This window comes from Capra hircus, chromosome 3, assembly GCF_001704415.2.
Source record: "Capra hircus breed San Clemente chromosome 3, ASM170441v1, whole genome shotgun sequence".
Lineage (NCBI taxonomy): Eukaryota > Metazoa > Chordata > Mammalia > Artiodactyla > Bovidae > Capra > Capra hircus.
The window spans coordinates 27,815,787-27,832,813 of NC_030810.1; the positions used below are offsets into that span (position 1 = coordinate 27,815,787).

The 17,027-nt window shown below is 42.7% G+C and overlaps 1 protein-coding gene across 8 annotated transcripts in view; it reads right to left on the reverse strand.

Annotated features, from left to right (window-relative positions):
• LRP8 (LDL receptor related protein 8) overlaps positions 3,429 to 17,027 on the reverse strand; it is an 82,071-nt gene continuing 68,472 nt past the window's right edge. For 5 of the 8 annotated variants that reach the window (XM_018044342.1, XM_018044321.1, XM_018044319.1 and 2 more), the window contains 3 exons: positions 11,576 to 11,748; positions 10,441 to 10,617; positions 3,429 to 8,229 (listed from right to left, as the gene is read on the reverse strand). In XM_018044342.1, coding sequence (XP_017899831.1) covers positions 8,191 to 8,229; positions 10,441 to 10,617; positions 11,576 to 11,748 — 389 coding nt within the window. In that variant the 3' untranslated portion in view covers positions 3,429 to 8,190. The remainder of the gene's footprint in view (positions 8,230 to 10,440; positions 10,618 to 11,575; positions 11,749 to 17,027) is intronic. The other 3 variants (XM_018044333.1, XM_018044328.1, XM_018044348.1) reach the window with 1 other exon arrangement.

Consider the following 17,027-nt stretch of genomic DNA (forward strand, 5'->3'; position numbering starts at 1 on the left):
GGATACCCAACAGTGTGAGTCGAAACAGGCCCTTCACCGTCTCTGAACCTAGGTCGTCCCATCAGTAAAACAGGGTTAAAGGATCCGACCTCTTGGGAGAACGCAGCGCGGCGCGGCGTGTCTCTAACGTTGGCTCCGACTGAACTCTGCTGTTTAAAAATCAGTTCAAGAAACTTCTCAGCGACGCTTTCCCTAAATCCACAGTGGAGCTTGCCTTTTTTTTTTTCTTTTTTTTTTTTTTGCAACTAACTCTCCCGCACTTATTCTCCATTTTATCTCTACCTCACTTTTTCCCCTTTTTGCCTCACTGGCCTCTAGATGAGTTGTGAGTAAGAGTTAAGTTTTGAATGTTTGATCTCCCACTCCGCCCGTGCAATTGAATCGCCTTGGACTGAGCACCTAAAAAATACTGGTTCCAAACCAATAAAGCCAAAATCTTCCACATTGAACCTGTGTGTTGGTGTTTATATTTTCTCTGCAGTTTGAACCAAGACTGTGAACTACTGTCCAGGAAGCTCGTGTTTTCAGGCCTAAGTGGTTGACTGCGAATGTTTTCTCGGCTGTGGGTAATTTTTTCCTCCTTGATTAGGCCAAGGGCAACCAAACTCTTATTAGAAACCTGCTTTAGTTCATCTAAGTTCCAGCCAGATGGAAAACGGAATTGTTTCTAGAGACAGTGCTGAAATGGCATCATTTTGAGGGCCTGCGAAAGAGTCAGACGCGGCTGAGCATGCGCGACTATAGCACTATTCTGTCTTCAGGCTGCTGCTGCTGCTGCTAAGTCGCTTCAGTCGTGTCCGACTCTGTGCAACCCCATAGACGGCAGCCCACCAGGCTCCCCCATCCCTGGGATTCTCTAGGCAAGAACACTGGAGTGGGTTGCCATTTCCTTCTCCAATGCATGAAAGTGAAGTTGCTCAGTAGTGTCCAACTCCTGGCGTGGTCCCTGAATCTCATTCCCAATCTTGCCGTTACTACTTTTCTCCCCGAAAAAGTATTGATAATAGAATGAAGAGTGGGTGCTGGGGTGGGGGGAATGTCACTGGAGATTTGTGTTAAAATAATCCCTCGTGTGACAGTGATTCACTGTGACCAAAGGTGAACTGATTAAACTTTTTGGACCTCAGGTTTCTTATCTTTAAAGTGAGCACAGTAATGTTCACTTTTCACTTTCATGCACTGGAGAAGGAAATGGCAACCCACTCCAGTATTCTTGCCTGGAGAATCCCAGGGGCGGGGGAGCCTGGCAGGCTGCCGTTTATGGGGTCGCACAGAATCGGACACGACTGAAGCGACTTAGCAGCAGCAGTAATGTTACACATCTGGCAGAACTATTGCAAGGATAAAAAACAATGTCTTGGAAATTGAAAACTACTTTTCAAACTCTAAATTGCTATAAGGCATCTTATTAAAAAAACACTGGATGTGGGTGGTAACAAGGGACTTGTATAAAACAGATAAGGGAATCACTTAATAAATGTCAGCCCCTAGGCTGAGTGTGTTTAATTTCTTTGAATTTTCTTTGAATTTTCACAACAGTCTTGAGGTGGTAATAATTAGTTAAGTATTAAGAGACATTGGGTAATTACCACAGGGTTATTTTCCAAGAGTGAAATTATAAAAATTATAATGTAATTGATGAATCTGGGCATCTGGAGACATGGCAAATATCAAAAAGTGATGAGAAAATTTAAAGGACACCCAACTCCAATCATGCTGTAAGGTAATTTCAGGCTTGGGGGTATGAAACCACATAGTAAAGTATAGCTGAAAGAGCATGGTCTATGTGTCTAATGGGTCTGAAAGTGAAAGTGAAGTTGCTCAGTGGTGGCCGACTCTTAGCGACCCCGTGGACTGCAGCCTACCAGGCTCCTCCATCCATGGGATTTGAGGCTAGCATAATTTACTGAGCATCTACTGTGTGTCACGTGCTGGGAATACAGTGATGGCAGTCAAGGAGCATATAAGCAATTATAATGTAGGCATCAAATTTATAAATAGGGGAAGCACAGAATACTATGGAAGCTCATGCAGAGGCTCCTAATCCAGTCTAGGGGACTAAGTTAAGTCTTCCTGAAGAAAATGTTCCAGACAGAGGGCTCAGAACTTTTTGGTTATAATACAGAAAAAGAAAAAAAAAAAGTTGAGAATATAGTAATTCAGTTGGAGAAGAGGTACAAGACTAATCACAAAGGACCTTATAACCCATGTTAAGGAGTTTGGGTTAAAACCCAAGGCTGTTGGATTTAAATGCAAGGAAAACAGATGAAGGGCTTTAAGCAGGAAAGTGGAAAGGGGTGTTGGTGACAAGACCGGTTGCATTCTAGAAAGATCACTCTGTGCAATGTTGTAGACTGGATTGTAAAATGGAAAGATTAGAAGAATGAAACTCACAATGGAGATTAAGATGAAGCCAGAAAGGTAGGGGAAAAATCAGGAGTATGGTATCATGGAAACCAAAATAAGAGTATTTTAAGACAGGAGAGCCAACAGTGTTACATGCTGCTTCTAGGTCAAGGAAGAAAAGGATTGAAAGTATTTCCAAGGTTTATAATTAAGGAGATCCTGGGTTACCTTGGTAAAAACAACCTCATTGGCATGGGAGTGAGAGGCAGAGCATTGGAATACAAGTAGGCAAAATTTGTTGTGGAAGCACAGAGTTACTTAACCTTACGAGTTAGGTCTGAGTCTGAGAGAACAGAGAAGGCTCCCTAAGCATAGTACTCAGGACAAATAGGAGTTAAGCCAGATGAAGAGAGAGAGAAGGAAAATTGAGGCAGAGAACACCACGTGTGCTATATGTATTTTGGGGGCACTAAACATAACTTTGCCAACAAAGGTCCATCTCGTCTAGGCTATAGTTTTTCCTGTGGTCATGTATGGATGTGAGAGTTGGACTGTTAAGAAAGCTGAACGCCGAAGAATTGATGCTTTTGAACTGTGGTGTTGGAGAAGACTCTTGAGAGTCCCTTGGACTGCAAGGAGATCCAACCAGTCCATCCTTAAGGAGATCAGTCCTGGGTGTTCATTGGAAGGACTGATGCTAAAGCTGAAACTCCAGTACTTTGGCCACCTCATGCGAAGAGTTGACTCATTGGAAAAGACTCTAATGCTGGGAGGGATTGGGGGGCAGGAGGAGAAGGGGACGACAGAGGATGAGATGGTTGGATGGCATCACTGACTCAATGCACATGAGTTTGGGTGAACTCCAGGAGTTGGTGATGGACAGGGAGGCCTGTCATGTCGCAATTCATGGGATTGCAGAGTCGGACACGACTGAGCGATTGAACTGAACTGAACTGAAACATAACTGTTGACTTTGGGCGGTGTCTTCATTCTTTTTCTCATCTCTAAAATAGGAATGATAATATTGAGAGTCTTTATCTCACAAGATTGCTCACTCCCCACTCATTAAAGCATCACAGTACTTTCAGATTTAATAAAAGGAATTTAATCTCTCTCTAGAAACAGTGCACCGAGTTTACAAATGTCCACATTTGGTTTTTAGTTCACCAAGATGATGTCAGTACAACTAGTGAGATGCAGCACATCACCCCTTGCCTCTGGAAGAGAAACCAGGTTGCAAAAGGGACTGAGTATAGAAGCTAAGGGAACTCAGACGGACAAGACAAAAAGCAGAATTGGTTAGTGTGACCCACCATTCTAACATGCCTGTTACATCAAATATGATCATTTAGGGGTGTTCAGGGAAGACAAACAAGGAAAATTTATTTGGGTACAATGGGATGGAGTCTGCAAACCAGTACTTCACCTCACATCAACAACAGCTTGTATAGAACAAAATGCTATTTAAAACACATGGTTTGTACAGATATTTTCTCTTGTAATTTTTGTAAAAAAGTATCAAAACCTTCATGTCTTTAAATATATATATATACACACATATACAGGTGGCTTTTTAAAAATTACTTTTCATAGCACAAAGTATTTGCAAATGCGAGGATTTCTGCTGATTCTCAACTATGCACACGGTGCATAGCTTGAATGAACAAAGCTTCCTGATTTCTTATGTTAACTGAAAATATGAAGCTGTTAATTCCTCCATCTCAAAGTTGTCCACATCCTGAAAATCCTCAATACCCTAAAAATAGTGGGGAAATTCCAATACTCTTTGTGCATTGCCAGGAAAAGAAATGATTGACTCTGGAGCACTGAACTGATAACTCGGTTCTGTTTTGTGAAATGATGAGTGTGTAGCAGGATTGAGGGAGAGGAGTAGAGAGGCTCTCATTCCTGTGCTCTTTCCCCATTCCTTCCAGTACCTGACTGGAGGTCCCCTCTGCGGACACGTCTTCCAAAATTTCCAGTTTTCTCTTTCACAGTTGAGAAAGTCCCAGAGGCTCTTGACAACATGGAATGCTTCTGTGAAAATCCCACTGCCCTCACATCAGTCTTCATTGACCATGTCAAGAAACTCTGACACAAATACATGAAAAGCAGCCACTATTTCCCTTTGGCCACAGGAAAGCTTGAGGGTAAAGACCGTCATGTCTGCAAAGTGCTTGCAACACATCCTGATCAATTTTCCGTGATGTACTTGGTGCCTTACACACAATAAATGACCAAGAAAATTTGATTAATTGAATCAGAAATTAAATAGAATTATTCTATAAAGTGCTTACATTGAACCTATCTTTCCATCCAGCCTCATTTCTTGCTACGTCTCCCTTGAGCCTTTTGCTCATTACAAATTACATCCAGTTCCTTAAAATCCTCATGCTGTTTCATGCTTCTGTGTCTCAGCTCAGTGTGTCCTCTGCCTGAAGCAGCCTGGACACCCCTACTTCATTTCTGAGACTTAGCTTCGGTCTACTTTTCCCACAATGCCTTTCTTGACCCCATTCCATATCTCCTCAGGTAGAAATGACCTCTCTCTCCTTTGTAATCTAATAGTACTAAAAAAAAAACAACAACAACAAGAAAAAACTACTCCTTTTTTTTTGTTTGTTTCCACATATGTCTTCCTCTAATTGCTACTGTGAGTTCCATCAGGACAGAAAGCATTTGATTGACATCTGCAGTACCTGGCACTTTGTTGGTACCTAGCAAATAGTTTCAGTGGATGAATATACATACTGCAATCACACAGACAGCTGGAGGGATGGTTCATCCTTATTGCTATGAATTTAAATCCAATCTCATTCTGAGGTTACAGTTTACCTCAATCTGTTTTATAATCATGCTCTCAAGAGTAAATAAATAAAATTTTAGTTTTCTCTGTTTCTGGAAGACCATTTCTGTTAGGGCCTTCAAAATTCCACCAGAAAGATAGGCCCTAAGATAGGTAGCAGGTTTGATACAGTGTTCTGGCAGCCCAAAGTAGTCTCCTGGAAAAGGAAAGGGAGGAAAAGGGCTTGGAATAGTTTCTTATATATATATATATAATCTGATAAATTGTCTAACCTTTGGGCCTTATCTCTAAACGCCCTTCCAGCTCTACTGTCCAGTGACTCTGTGATCCATTATTGGCTGTAGATATACGATGACACAGGAGCAAAAGGCAACAGAAGTGCAACTACACCTCAAAATGCCTCCAAGAATAGGGAACGATGGCCCTGACTCCTCAGACGTCATCTTATTTACTGCCATCCAACACATCAGTATTCCACAATTTAGTTTTTTTTTTTTTTTTTTTTTTTTTGTAGGTTGCGCCCATAACAGCCTCTTCCAAACCACAGCTGTAGTATAGTCAGGAAACATGGGCAGAGGAGCCTGGCGGGCTATAGTCCACGGGGCTGCAAAGAGTCAGATATGACTGAGCACATAGGTTCTTATGTCACAGGAAACATGGATGTCTCCCAGAGAGTTGTGTTTCATCATCATTTTGAGATTTCAGACTGAACCATCCTGACCCCACTCATTATTCTTTCTTCAAAGGCCAGGATCTGACTGAAAGTTGAGAAACTATGCATTAGTCACTATTATCATTTCCCCGGAAATTCTGTTTCTTTGGAGGCAGGTTACAGGGAAAGTTGCTTGTTTTGTGTAAATTTCTGTGTTTTTACTTTTGTCATTTTTCTTCAGTCAAAAATAATTTTACTTTCCATTTCTGAAAGAATACTAGTAAGTCATTAAGCTCCACAGGAGTTGCCCCTCTGTTCTTAAAATTCTGTTTGGTGTTGGTCATTCTATGTCAATTGCGTATACCCTCTTGATGAGTGTTTCAGGACTATCCACACATGTATATCATGAAGAAACTGCTTGTTTAAGCAAAGCTTAGTGCCCAGGTTCCAGGACACAGTTAGGAGACCAAGACCATGAATGATGTGGACAAAGGTCCTAGGAAGAGGGTGACAGAACTCCAGATCCAGAGGGTATCAAGCTGGTGAGACATCCAAGCTTCACTGAGCTGGAGGCAGCTCGCGTGGAGGGGAGGAATTTGCTTAAAAGCATCGAGCTCCAGGTGTGTTCAGGTTAGATACATGCCCTCTGCTCCTACTTATACCACTCATTTCCATGTCACATCTTGTCCCTGGTTGTCCAGTGGGTGTGAAGTGGCAGAACATCTGAGTTAATAAAAGACCACACCTTGGATAAGAGTTGACGGGGACTGAATTCCTTCTGGGACTGTAAGATTATCTTTTCAATGGCAGACCCCACGAAAAGAAAAGTGCACTTCTCCCCGCATCCCCCAAGACCCAGGAAAAGCAAAGTAAGTGTCCACAATGAAAAAAAAAATCTATACTTATGCCCAGAGTTTTCCTTTTATTTACAAAGCAGTAAACCAAATTCCTGTGTGAACATACGTATCCAGTGTACTATAATATTGTGTATGCCATTTCCTCCTCAAATAGGACTTTAGGTTTGGCCACTTTTTCTGATTTAAGCCAAATAGCAGTTCATCTATGTAGACACATGATGGTAACAAACCTATGTACCACCTTTAACTGTTTTCCCACCCTAAGGATGTGGCAGAGAGTAAGGGGAAGGGTGAAATAGAGATTAACAAAACCTATTCCTCCGTCCTTATCCTCACCCATAGGATCCTCAGAGGTAAGTGCCTGAGCCAGTCCCTAAAGTAAACTTGGGTGGTTCTAAAAACATCTCCACTTAGCTCTTTCTAAGCAAGGATGGCACCCTCAGTATGCTTCAGAGAAAACAATGAATTCAATCCAAGTGTCCTGAAGGAAAATGAAATTACTTGAAATGCTGGACTTTAAAACAAGGAGTAGCCGAGGTTCAGGAATGTTCTCACCTGAGCTTGTGAGAACTTTGTGTACTGTGTGAAGTCTGTACACTGGCTTTAGCCACAGAAGAGAAAGCCCAGGTGAGAGCTACGGCAGCCCCTCGTGAGCCGAGGGGCTCTTTTCTGACTGACTGGAGTCCCGGGAACAGCCAGAGGCAGAAAAGACCTGCCTCTTCCACTGCACGTTTGCACAAATCACGAAATCTCTTTTCTGAGCCAAATTTACAAAGGCTTCTCTGGAAACTACAGATACCCCTCTCTTGTGGATTGTTTTAAAATATACTTATCTTTACGTAAGTGAACAACAGCCACAGGTGCGCCTCTTCTCTACAGATTTTTCTCTCTCACTCGCATACACGCAGAAACATGAACACACACAGGGACCACATAGTGGGCCAGTCACACCGAAAATAAATACTCTCACGTCTCTAAATTACTTACAGATCTAATCTTGGTTTTGAAATATGTTAATAAATAACCTAAATGGGAGAGGGAGTTGACGTGTCTTCTTTTTTTTTTTCTTTTTACTTATGTTGATGGATAGCCACAAAGCATTATCATTCTATTTACAAAAAACAAAACATAACTCTGAAACCTAAAAAAGACCCTCCAAACCAAAAGCCCTCTGTACATATAATTTTTAAATGATGAGTAAGCTACTGTACCATTGGCCCCATTTGGTTATGTACATCATGTTAGTCACTCAGCAGTAGCTAATCCATGAATTCTTCATGGGTAGTGCAACCAGTTAAAAAGTGTATAAAACATTATACATATAAAAATTCTCACATCCTTTGGATGTCTGCAGTTCATCATAACTTTGTGGTTACCTTTCTGCAACATAAATTAAAAAAATTACACACACACTCACACACACATACACACAGACTTAAGTACAGAAACCCTTCCATCCAGGCATACACCATCCAGAGTGTAGTGCATGGGACTGAATTCCATGAGGCACGAAGGGAGTGGTCCCATCCTCAGGGCAGTCCATCATCTTCAAGGCTTAATGCCACTCGCTGGGGGAGACAGAGCAAAGAAGCCATCATCAGATTCACTGGAGCTATTTATTGGATCACAACATAACAGAAATTCTATTACTTTATAGGTAGTAGCTCACATACTCTTCTAACTACCTCAGAAGACAGGTTTGTCATATTTATTTTACAGATGAGAAAACTGAGATGCAATGAGCTTAAACAGCATTTGTCCTGGGTCACACAGCAAGTGGGTGAACTCAGTTGAACCCAGATCTGTATGACTCCAGAGCTGTAGTTTATTTCATCATTCTGTGTTGTCTCTGTAAAGAAGGGGGCTACAGAGATCTAAACTCTCTCCATCCTCCCTGATAGGATTTTAGGTTTGCTGAACTTCAGTGGGTTAGCTTTGCAAATGTTTAATCCCAGGCCTCTAGACAGGAAGGTCATCAGCTGCACCCCTCCAACTAACTGTATAGAATTGGAAGGCAATGGAGGTCAATTATGTTAACCCCTCTTTCCCTTACCCCTAGATACTCGACCCCTTATCACTAGATACTCGACTTCCCTCTGCCTCAAATGGGTGACCCTAGATGGTGAGACCACTAACCCCGGAGCCAGTCTATTCCACTGTAGACAGTAGATTTACATTCTTTCCTATATTGACATGAGATGTGTTTCTTTATTTTTTCTGATGTTCCCTAATTCTCTCTCTTAGACTCAGAGAGTTCTACACAGACAACCCTTGAACTTTTCAGTTTGAATTCCCTTCCCTTTCTTCTGAGCGTCTTCTTCTCCAGGCACATCTAGCTCCCCCCACGCGGTCCTGATGTTATCCTGTGCCCCACTCTTCCATTTCCTCAGTACCCTCCTTTGGATAGGCCCCATTGTTTTAAGATCTTTCTCATAGCTTTATGAATTTGGGCTAGCCACTGTATCTCTCTGAGCCTCGGTTTCATCACCTTTTAAATGGGAATAGTAGTAGGGCCTATCAAATGAGATCATGTATGTAGAGTGTTTAATATAGCATCTAACACATAAGGGATCCAGAGTATTCCACATCAACCTAATCAGCATAAGATAGAACCAGACTAGCATTTTCCATTTCTGGACATTATACAAATCCACTGCCTTTCAAATCATCTTTGGGTTATTTGTGATTTTGCAGGAATGTCATGGCCTTGCTCCACTAAACTTCTTCTAGTCTGTTACCCTCCTCCTCAAGACAGATCTCCAGGCCAAAGGCAAGTCCCAGCAGTGATAGTGGAGCTACCCAAGAAGGGGCCAGGGGAGAGAACAGGTTCTTGAGAACACTGATTTCCACAGCTTCCAGGCTAGATACTCTGAGATATAGCGGAAAGAGCATAGACTTTTGCGTACATACAGACAAGAGTTTGAATTCTGGTTCTGCCACTTCCTAGTTGTGATCCTAGGTAAGTTATTCAATTTCTCTGAGTCTCAGTTTCCTCATCTGAAAAATGGGGCTAATAATGTCTAGTATGTAAGTTATTGTAAAGACGAAACAAGAAAATTTATGTAAAACACTGGGTAGTGTCTGAAACAGTAGATTCTTACTAAATGTCAATTTCCTCACTGTCCTACTCTATTTCTCTGCAGGTGGCAGGAGCTTACTCTTCAGGCCTTAGTTTCATCAGGAATAGCTCCTCCTGAGTGACTGTTTCCTTCTCTGGAAACAATGACACGTCACATGTACAGGAAGCTTTATAACTCACAAAGCATTCTCACATGAGCTATCTCACTTGAACTTAGGCCGTAAAGGGAATGGGGGTTATCATTCCCATTTTACAAATAAAAGTGAGCACACAGAAAGGACCGAGGTCACAGGGCTGTGGAACAGTGAAACCGGGAGTCATCTCCTTACTCCAAGCTCAACATTCCTTCCACTGTGCCCTCTCTGATCTTTAAACACTGGTTAAGCAACTGTTTGCTTGGACTGGCCGAGGTTAAGGACCCTCCAGGCCTTCTGCTAACCCTCCTCACTTGTCAAGCTTATTTCCCACGTCTCCCCTTCACAGCTTTAGCAGCCATCCTGTCCGTCCTGCCCCATACTCAGCCATTTCTTCCACATGCCATTCCCTGAGTCTGCAACTTGCCCATCTTTCCTGTTTGCCCCAGCACCCAGCTCACAGTTTGCAGCCTTCCAGAACCAGAAAGCCTTCAAGGATTGGCTGCACCTGTCTGGTTCATGCCCTCGCTCATCAGCCCCTCAGACTCGGAGTGGCACTGCCCTACCTTGCACTTGACGACAGGCAGCTCGGAAAGAGGGTTCTTCGGGAGTTGGTGCGGCTGTGACCTTGGTTCCCCCGGCAAGACAAAAAGCTCCTTGAGGGCAGGGGCTGGGTCTTCCAGTTCTCTGGTCTCCCCAAGACAGGGCTCTGCCCACAGTGGGTGATCAAAGCTGCTGATTGCCTGACAGGGGGATGGACTGGATGACCTATGAGGTCACACTCAGCCCCGACTCGGCTATACAACCACGACATCTGCTTCGGCCACTGTGGTCCTCACTCCCCCAACAAGCCATGCCCTGTTGTGCCTCTCGGCCTCTGCATGTGCTTCTTTCTGAAATGTCATTTTCCCCCTTCTCTACATGGAAAACTACTATTAATCTTTCAAGGACATAGTTCATCTGTCATCTCCTCTGTGAGACATTCCTGCCTGATTTCTCAAACAGCATTAACAGCTCCTTTGTGGATATTTCCATAGCATTAGTTCAACAAATATTTACTGGGAGCCAGCTCTGCTGTGCTAGGTACCAGGGAAATATTAGTCAGACAATCCTGTCCTCAAGGAGCTCACAGTCTAGTGGGGAGACCAACGAGTATAAAGGCAAGTAGACTGCAGTGTGACATGTGTTGTGATGGAGAGAGGCAGTGGGAGAAAAAGAAACCAGGGAAAGCTTCTTGGAAGAGGAGGCCCCTGGGCTGCCACCATGGCACTTAGCACACAGCTGTTCAATAACAAGTGACTCTCTAACTCCCCCACCAGCTCCCCGGAAGCAAGTACATCCCTTCTTAACTTTTGGACACTTGGCATCTAATGTGGTACTTGGCACATAACTGGTGTACAGTGCTTACTGAAATGAATGTGTTTGAACTGAATGACCACAGTTACCTTTCTAGGCCACAGGTTCTGAAAACTTGCTCAGCACAAAGACAGGCCTCTTTACTCCAGGAAGAGCTTCTAGATACAAGGTGGCTCTGATACCCTTCTACCCCAACCACCTGCCCCAGCATTTCTGTGTCCCCAGGGCCTAGAACAATGCCTGGCACATGGTTGGTTCTTGATAAATGTCTAAAGGAGGGAGGGAGGGAGGGAGCGGGGAAGGGAGGAAAGGAAGGAAGGAATCCTTCCTGCAAGGAATACTTACTGCTGGGTAGACATGGCCAATCTGAGCAGTCCTCCCTATGTGCAGCTCATCCTCCTCCTCTTCTTCGGTTGTTTTCCTGTACACTGGATTGTCGAAATTCATGCTTTTGGTATTCTTCCGCTTCCAGTTTCTCCAGATCAGGTAGCCACTCATGCACAGCAGGGCTATGACCACTGGAGGAGGAGACACATCACACTGGGTATGTCTGGCAGGCTCCAGCCCGCTGCCCGGCCGCCAGTGCATTTCATGTCACCACTCCTACCTGACTGCCCCTTGTTCCTCAGGCTCTGTTTCCGCATATTCTTTTTCTGCTGTTGGGAAGCCCTTCTCTTAGCTCTTCCTTCAGTAACTGCTCACCCTTCAAGACCAGCTCAAATGCTCTCAGCCTCCCATGGTGCAGTCAGTTTCTCCCTCACGTGTGTTTCTAGACCACAGTGTTGTACTTTCCGTGCATCCTCAGCTAGACCGAGCTCCTTGAGGGCAGCGACTGTGTCTTCTTTCTCTCTCTATGCCCAGTGCCCAGCACTGAGTAGGTGCTCAGTCACATGCTGAGTAACTGAGTGAGTTTCTTCACCCCGTTCTTGCTGGTTCCCTAGATTTCTCTAAGAAAACCATTCTTTCCCAAAATTGGAGGGGGGAGGGTAGGGAGGGGTGGGGTGCTTTTTCCCAAAGCTGGGTCTCTGCAAGAAGAGGAGCATCTCTAGAAGGGGACACAGCAGGGAAACACAGGCTCTGAGGTAAAATAAATGGTATACTAACGAGTGAAGGAGGAAATTCTCAAATAGAGCTGGGCAAAAACAAGGCAAGCGGATTCATAAGATATAGTAAGCGCTCACCCTGAGTGAGCACTCAAGTGAGGCTGGATGACAGCCATCCAGGGTGCTAGAGAGGGATTTCCACTTTGGTAAGATTATTATAATCAATAATAATGATACCCATAAAGGAACAGGGCAAGGATGCCTGCTCTCGCTGCTAGTATTTGTTATCCCAGTAAGACCAGACAAAGAATTGAAAGGCACACACGGGAAACAGAGAAAGCAAACTATCATAAACAGATACTGTAGGTCTGGAAAATCTTAGAAAAGCAGATGAAAAACTAATAGAAATAATTTTAGTTCCTCAAGAATCAACATAAAAAATTGGGGCTTCCCTGCTGGTTCAGTGGTTAAGATTCTTTGCTTCAACTGCAGGGGCCATGGGTTCAGTCCCAAGCTGGAGAAGTTCTAAATGCCACACACTGTGGCCAAAAAAAAACAACATAAAAAATCAGTAGCTTTATAATTAATCAGCAATAATCAATTAGAAAATGGATATAATAAGAACACATACATAACAGCCCAACAAAAAACTATAAAATACTTGGGATAACCCAATAGGAATGTGTAAGCCCTATGTGATCTATACAATTCTACTGAAGCCCATAAAAGAAGGTTCAAATAAATAGGGAGATGTGTCATGCTCCTCGATGGGAAGGTTCAATGCTGTAAAAATGTAAATTCTCCCCACGTCAATCTATATACCCAAAGTGTAAGAGTTCACCATATTTTTTACAGAATTAACAAGATGATTCTAAAGTTTACCTAGATGTTATGGGGAGGGAGGTGGGAGGGGGGTTCATGTTTGGGAACGCATGTAAGAATTAAAGATTTTAAAATTTAAAAAATAAAAAAATAAATAAAATTTAAAAAATTAAAATAAATAAATAAATAAATAAAAAAGAAACATCAAGTAAGGTTCAAATATAAAAAAAATAAATAAATAAAGTTTACCTAGAAGAGAAATGGAATAAAAATAGCTAAGAAAATGTTGTGAGAATAATAATGCCCTATTAGATATTAAAACATATCACAAATGTGCTTCTAGTAGCTAGGAACGGTATATAGAAATAGGTGGAGGAGAATGAATAGCCTAGAAGCAGATGAAGGTATGTACACGCATACAGTTCATAATAAAGATGACAATTCAAGTCATAAGGGAAGGATGGACTATTCAATGATGGTCTTGAGAAAACCAGACAGGCATGAGAAAAAAACAGTCAAATCTGTACCTCATGCTGTACTCTAAATTCTGAATAAATTAATAATCAAACACTAAAAATGCTTAAAATATTGAAAGTAGAAAAATATATAGGGGATATTGTAATAATTTAGAATGAGGCAGACCTTCCTAAGCAGGACACAAAACCCATGAGACTAGTGGTATGATATGATACTTAAAAATTTTAATTTATGCATGGCAAAAGAGGCCATCGACAAATTTTAAAAATCAAGTCATGGTATGGGAGAAATGATTTATAACATATATTACAAAGGTTTAACATTTATTATATATCAATATTTCTATAAGTAAGAACAAGACAGAATCAATAGAAAAATAAGACCATGAATAGCCAATTCATAGCTGTGAAAAGAAGAGAGGCAAAAAGCAAAGGAAAAAAGGAAAGATATAAGCATCTGAATGCGGAGTTCCAAAGAATAGCAAGGAGAGATAAGAAAGCCTTCCTCAGTGATCAATGCAAAGAAATAGAGGAAAACAACAGAATAGGAAAGACTAGAGATCTCTTCAAGAAAATTAGAGATACCAAGGGAACATTTTATGCAAAGATGGGCTTGATAAAGGACAGAAATGGTATGGACCTAACAAGCAGATATTAAGAAGAGGTGGCAAGGATACATAGAAGAACTGTACAAAAAAGATCTTCACGACTAAGATAATCACGATGGTGTGATCAACCTAGAGCCAGACATCCTGGAATGTGAAGTCAAGTGGGCCTTAGAAAGCATCACTACGAACAAAGCTAGTGGAGGTGATGGAATTCCAGTTGAGCTGTTTCAAATCCTGAAAGATGATGCTGTGAAAGTGCTGCACTCACTCACTATGCCAGCAAATTTGGAAAACTCAGCAGTGGCTACAGGACTGGAAAAGGTCAGTTTTCATTCCAATCCCCAAGAAAGGCAATGCCAAAGAATGCTCAAACTACCGCACAATCGCACTCATCTCACACGCTAGTAAAGTGATGCTCAAAATTCTCCAAGCCAGGCTTCAGCAACACGTGAACCATGAATTTCCAGATGTTCAAGCTGGTTTTAGAAAAGGCAGAGGAACCAGAGATCAAATTGCCAACATCCGCTGGATCATGGTAAAAGCAAAAGAGTTCCAGAAAAACATCTATTTCTGCTTTATTGACTATGCCAAAGCCTTTGTATGGATCACAATAAACTGGAAAACTCTGAAAGAGATGGCAATACCAGACCACCTGACCTGCCTCTTGAGAAATCTATACGCAGAACTGGACATGAAACAACAGACTGGTTCCAAATAGGAAAAGGAGAGCATCAAGGCTGTATATTATCACCCTGCTTATTTAACTTCTATGCAGAGTACATCACGAGAAATGCTGGGCTGGAAGAAGCACAAGCTGGAGTCAAGATTGCCGGGAGAAATATCAGTAACCTCAGATATGCAGATGACACCACCCTTATGGCAGAAAGTGAAGAGGAACTAAAAAGCCTCTTGATGAAGTGAAAGCGGAGAGTGAAAAAGTTGGCTTAAAGCTCAATATTCAGAAAACTAAGATCATGGCATCTGGTCCCATCACTTCATGGGAAATAAATGGGGAAACAGTGGAAACAGTATCAGACTTTATTTTTTTGGGCTCCCAAATCACTGCAGATGGTGATTGCAGCCATGAAATTAAAAGACGCTTATTCCTTCGAAGGAAAATTATGACCAACCTAGATAGCATATTCAAAAGCAGAGACATTACTTTGCCAACAAAGGTCTGTCTAGTCAAGGCTATGGTTTTTCCCGTAGTCATGTATGGATATGAGAGTTGGACTGTGAAGAAAGCTGAGCGCCAAAGAATTGATGCTTTTGAACCGTGGTATTGGAGAAGACTCTTGAGGGTCCCTTGGACTGCAAGGAGATCCAACCAGTCCATTCTTAAGGAGATCAGTCCTGGGATTTCTTTGGAAGGAATGATGCTAAAGCTGAAACTCCAGTACTTTGGCCACCTCATGCGAAGAGTTGACTCATTGGAAAAGACTCTGATGCTGGGAGGGATTGGGGGCAGGAGGAGAAGGGGACGACCGAGGATGAGATGGCTGGATGGCATCACGGATTTGATGGACGTGAGTTTGGGTGAACTCCGGGAGTTGGTGATGGACAGGAAGGCCTGGCATGCTGCAATTCATGGGGTCGCAAAGAGTCGGACATGACTGAGTGACTGAACTTAACTGAACTGAACTGAAAGGATGAAATGTAAATGGCCAATACGTTTATGAAAATATGCTCTACCTCACAGGGAAGTATCAGGGAAAGAATATTCCTCTTTCACTCCTCAGATTAGCAGAAATTGAAAATAATGATTGTATTAGGGAAGGTTACCTCTGGGAAACAGCACATGCATGTTCTTCTGTAGACCAGAGGATGGCAGGAAAGGGGTTGATTTCTTTTTCACTACATAATGCTGAGTATTTTCCACTCACTCCACTCAACATGACCCTGGGTCTCACCATCACCTTTACTGATGAACCTTTCAAGGCCAATTCACATGCCACCTTCTCTAGAAGTGCCTACTCCCTACTCCCTCTCCTCCACAGAGCGTCATGCCTCTATCACGGCGCCTTATAATATGCAGTAACTCCTCTCCTGTATCACCTTTTTAATGATTACGTCAGATTAAAGACTAAAGGCTCTTAAAAGTCGTTAATCTTTTCCTTCTCTGAATCCTTGGTACCTCGCACAGTCCCTTGCGTGTTGTTGAAGTTTTTAAAACATTCACTCGCTAACTCACCACGATATTGGGGATTGCCAGGACTAAAGGGCAAAGTCCTTATCCTTGAGATACTCATAGGCAAGTAGGGGAGATAAACCTACAAATGGACAATCACAGTGCAAAGATCCGACCAAGAGAAAAGACTGGCATGAGAGACAGGATGTGAAGCATACTAAGTGAACATCAGGGTAAGAGAGAATGAATCATCCCGCAGGGCTCTCTGTGAGGTTTACACAAATGCTGCCTCCTGGCCATGCTCCACATCCACCCCCCTCCCGCCCTCCCATGCCGTGTCCCATGGCTTTGCTTGCGCTGTCTTCACTTGCTTGGGTTGTGCTTGGCCCTTCATTTGGCTGATTTGGCTCAAATATCATTTCCACTAAGAACTCTCCCCTACCCATGTTCCTTCTCTCCCAGTTTCAGGATAAGCACCCCCTCAACACATCTACTGAACTGCCTATGGCTTCATTGTAGGACTTACCATTTCAGAATCAAATTATCTGTGTTATGTGTCTCTCCAACAAGTCTATAAACTTTTGGAGGATAAGAACCATGTCGTACTTATTTTTAACCACCTTCCCTCCCCTTATCACAGAATCTGGTACGTTATAGCTGCTTGATGTGAAAGGGAAAGTCGCTCAGTCATGTCCGACTCTTTGTGACCCCATGGACTAT